The 4,867-nt window shown below is 30.9% G+C and overlaps 1 protein-coding gene across 1 annotated transcript; it reads right to left on the reverse strand.

The window, feature by feature from the left end:
• Positions 1-895: 895 nt before the first annotated feature.
• On the reverse strand, positions 896-4,476 carry LOC117114807 (BEN domain-containing protein 4-like). The gene is made up of 4 exons (XM_033258498.1): positions 4,261-4,476; positions 3,678-3,748; positions 2,806-3,037; positions 896-2,236 (listed from the first exon to the last, which is right to left on the reverse strand). The coding sequence occupies exons 1-4, from the start codon at positions 4,451-4,453 to the stop codon at positions 2,121-2,123; spliced, it is 612 nt and encodes a 203-aa protein (XP_033114389.1). The 5' UTR covers positions 4,454-4,476; the 3' UTR covers positions 896-2,120.
• Between the last annotated feature and the right edge of the window lie 391 nt (positions 4,477-4,867).

The following is a 4,867-nucleotide window of genomic DNA, read 5'->3' on the forward strand; positions in this document are numbered from 1 at the left end:
TAACTGGAAGGCTGCATTGGCAAACAAAATAGTAAAAACAAAAAACTCCGGAGAGAAGGTAATAAGTTGCCAGGTATTTATTTATTTAATAGTGAGCAAACGTTTTCGGTTATCAACCTTTGTCAAGCTGAAGAACTTTGTCAAGTCTTAGTGCCAAGTAGTGTGGCACATTATAGGCTAGGCTAGAGTAGTGTGGGTCAGGCTACAGACAGTAGGCTAATGCGAGCCTAAACTACAGTAGTAGTAGTAGTAGTAAGAGTAGTAGTAGTTAGTAGTAGTAGTAGTAGTAGTAGTAGTAGTAGTAGTAGTAGTAGTAGTAGTAGTAGTAGTAGTAGTAGTAGTGTAGTAGTAGTAGTAGTGGTAGAGTAGTAGCAGTGTTACTAATTGATTAATATCGCTAATAATAGGTAGTTTGTAGTATTCTGATGATGACATAATTAATGTCGAAATATTGAATCCCAACACGATGGCGTGTATTTCAATACTTTGAGTATGTATTATACTTTCTTGTAGTAGTTTTGTACGAATATTAATAGGTCAGTTGTAGTAGTTTTATAATATTAGGCTAATAAGTCAACAGTTACTATAGTATAGTTTTTTTTGTAGTAGACAACTGGTAGGTAAATTGTATTAGATGGCTGGAATTGTAAAAATTCTGTAGTAGATTATTGTTAAATGAATTGTAGTTCTTTTATAGTAGACGGCTGGTAGACGATTTCTAGTTGTTAGACAATTATAGTAGTTTTGCAGTTGGTAGTTGCATTGTGGTAGTTTGAAAGTAACTGTAGCTATTTCACAAGCGCTGTTTTAATTTATAAACCATGCAGTTACAACTGTCATACATCTGCCTACTTTGAGTACATTATTAATAAAAGAAAACAGACTTGGGCCTAAATTATCAAGCTTTCAAAACATTTATTACTTCACTTTGACATCCAAAGCAGTTACCTGAATATATTGTCAGTGATATTAATTAGTACTATAATAAATAGCTTGAAGTGATATTAATAGCTAATGTTACTATTTTACATTTTACCTCATTTTACTCAATTCACAAATATTTACTTTAAATAGTTAAAACTTAATTAATATACACCAATAATGTTATCTTATCATTTATAGATATACAGTACTATTATTTTCAAAAATAGTCAAATATGTGAGTTCACCACATAGTAAATCTCAAGGTTGGGAAAAATAACATAGGCTTATTCATATAGATACCCGAAAGTGGTAAAAAAGTTGATACTATTTCACTTATATCGCATTAAAAAAAATCAATTTAAAAACATAGGCCTACCATAAATAGCTGTAAAACTAATTTAAAATATACAAAAGATGTTAATTACTTTTATATAACATACCAATATTCACTCGGTATAATTTGCCGAAAAATATTTGAGGCCTCACTACATAATAAACCTTATGGTTGGAAAATTTAAACAAGCAACATTTATATAGATTTATTCATATAGATTAATATCCTAAAGAATAAAAACATTATTTTGAGGAAGAGTAATCCAAGTACGTGGGTATAAAATGTTTGAATTAACTTACGTAAAACCTCGAATTGAAGCCCAATTGGCTTAATCTCGAGAGATAAAAGCCTATTTCGAATTGAAGCCACCCCACCCCTGTCTAGTTTGCAAAATTAGCCTCGAAAAGAAGCCCATCTCGAAATGAAGTCCATGGGCTTCTTTTCAAGATAGCATAGACTTCTTTTCGAGATAGTACAGTACATACACTGTACATGAATTTCAAAACAAAATAAATTAAAAACAAGCTTGGTTTATACAGTACTTTAGGTGCCAATATCAGTTAAGTCCACTCCACGATACAAATTGATGTTACAGTTTCTCTCATTTATTGTTTTATAGGATAAATTCACAAAATTTGCAGCATTCATTTTGAAAAGAAGCCCCCCTCTTTACTTTCCAAAAGTAGCCTCGAAAAAAGCCCATCTTGAAAAGAAGCCCATCTCTGAAAGGAAGCCCATCTAAAGTTCACAATAAAAACAAGAAGCCAATGGCTTCAATTCGAGGTTTTACGGTATTTAATTACATCTACTACAATATATTACTACTGTTATTTATTCACATACACATTAGCATTTAACACACTTAAGTATGTTTTTGGATGCTTCTTGCTCTACCTACGGCGTCTGCAAAGACCTTATTGACTTCGGTAACAGACGGAATCACCCATTTATTTTTCTCGCAGTAGTTGTTCACAAATACTGAAAGAAAAAAAAAATCAACATTTAACATTTATTAAATATTGCACACAAAATAATAAGGTTAAAAACACTGTTAATTAATTTTCTAATAATAGACTCTAGTTTAATCTACTGTATATATTTCTTTCTTTAAAAGCGGTTTTAATCATTGTTAGGTGGTATGTCAGGTCAATTTGAATTGTATTAACAAACATGTATATTCAAGGTTCTTATTCTGAGTGACAATAATTAATATAATTTTTTTCTTGATGGTCAAAGCGAACCATTCTTAATAAAATTGTTATTGATGTATTTTGTAAATACGTAACTTGAGTGGACAAGTCATGTGAAGATCTGGAGCACATTGAAACGTAGACACCTAAGCCACCATAGTTTAAGGGTCATTTTTATAAATGAAAAACCTCTTAGAGGTGTATTAGATTCCTGGAAATAATGTTTGAAAGATTGGGACATGATTGGGAACTACAATATAATATGTCACCCATAATACCAAACATTCTATTATACCAGTGTTAGTATCTCTGAAACTATGGTGTACTGGTAAATATATATTCAAACGTTTTTCTCACATTTTAGACATTGAACCTTCTTTGGGTCCAACGGTGACTTTGAGCCAACCGTTTGTTTCCGCAGTCCCAGTCCAGCTGACTCAGCAAGCTCAGATTCTGTAAAAACTGCCCTTATCAGATTTCTTAGCAATCTCCTTCCACTCTGCCCACTTGAGGATTCTATATTATTCCACATCACATTTGGAATATACACGTCATACCCACTTAGTAGTCGCTTCCTACCTTGTTGTGCCTGAAACCATAATAAAGTTAAATATTTAAAATGACCATACACTAGTTATTCACTACACAATATAATGTAGTTCAGCACCGAACCAGCTTATTGCGTAAAATAAATAAATAAATAAATAAAAAAAAAAAACAAAAAAAAAAAAAAAACGGTTATGATGTACGAGGGAATTTCATATGTATAAATGACACATACTGTACTGTTTGCTGTCATGCATTATAGAAGAGAATGGCTTGGTTGCTGCGTTAGTAAAATCCTTACATAAATAAGTATTTGTTTAATACTACCATTTATGTAAATGAAGGTTAAAGGTCCCACGCTAACGGTACGCAGTAAAAAAAATCTAATAAAATCCATTAAAATGTCAACACCGCTGTAATGACTTAAAAATACGTTTTTATAAAGTAGAAATTGGAATATTTGTCATTTATGTAAATGAAGGTTAAAGGCCCCATGCTAACAGTACGCAGTAGAAAATCCATTAAAATATCAACACCGCTTTAATGACTTAAAATACGTTTTTTTAAAGTAGAAATTGGAATATTAGTATGCATTTTATGATAATCCTAAATTGTCTCTTTAGTTTTAGAATGAATAGAATACTGAATAAAATAAGTAAAATATAATTTAAAAAAATACTCACAGCCATAACGGATCTAGGTCTGTATATAGAGAGCACCGACTCCATAAAATTTAATACGTCTTCTGATGGCTCTATTAAAAAAAATTATATATTATATTTACGAACAAGCTTATACCATTGTTGCATTTCCCAACAATATTGCATGTATGCCTACAGTACTATGATATTTTTTTTGGGGGGGGGGGGGTTCTAGGGCATGGTGAAACACTTCCAATGTGTTAAAGATGTTGCCCAATTGGATTTGGAAGACTATTACCTAAATGTGCATTGCCATGTCATGGTTTGGTTGATATTTATTTTAAAGTTGTACATAAAACTACTAATACAAGTGTTCAAAAAAGTTATGCGGTATATAAAATATAATTTTTACTTTTTCTTCTGCTAGGATAAAATGCAGAACATGTTATTTTCATATCATTTCAGATAATCTCTAAGGAAAAATAACTGTTTTTAGCTGAAAATATTTAATCATGTTCAACTTCGTTTAGGATTTGACAGTCTGACTAATGACGGCTTGAACACTTATCATGAGATGATCAGGCCTTACAACGATACATGTACACTACATTATAAAATTACATACCGGGAAATTTGTTTGCAGCCTCTGCAGCTTTTAGTTTTTCTTTCAAGTCTTTGCATTTTTTACACTCAACTTCCTCCAACATATCCATAAAGGTTGTCGATTCGGTTGGTTGATCCCCATGTGTTGTCAATGCTGCATATGTTAATGGTGATTGAGGGCCTTCAATTTTAATTTTATTTTCCAGATCTGCCATCTAAGAAAAGACAAAAGCTGTTACTGTTTCTGGTTTCTGGAGAAAAATATATATATACATATATATATACATATATAGACATATATATATATACCTATATATATAATTATATATATATATGGATATATATAATTATATATATATAATTATATATAATTAAAAATATTTTAGGTAGTGGAATACGGTACCGCACGCTATCTCGGTATTGGTCAGTGTCACTACTGCAGTCAGTTGCCAACCATAACTTTTTTTTTGTTTATCATTACTGCTGGGATAGTGTGCAGTATTTTTCATATCTATAATCTAGCCTAGTACCTTGGCCTATGTAATTAAGAACGTACAGTACAATACATTTAGATTATTTTAATAATAATAATAATAATAATAATAATAATAATAATAATAATAATAATA

This window comes from Anneissia japonica, unplaced genomic scaffold (assembly GCF_011630105.1).
Source record: "Anneissia japonica isolate Jap-2015-1 unplaced genomic scaffold, ASM1163010v1 scaffold251325_len469956_cov165, whole genome shotgun sequence".
Taxonomy (NCBI): Eukaryota; Metazoa; Echinodermata; class Crinoidea; order Comatulida; family Comatulidae; genus Anneissia; species Anneissia japonica.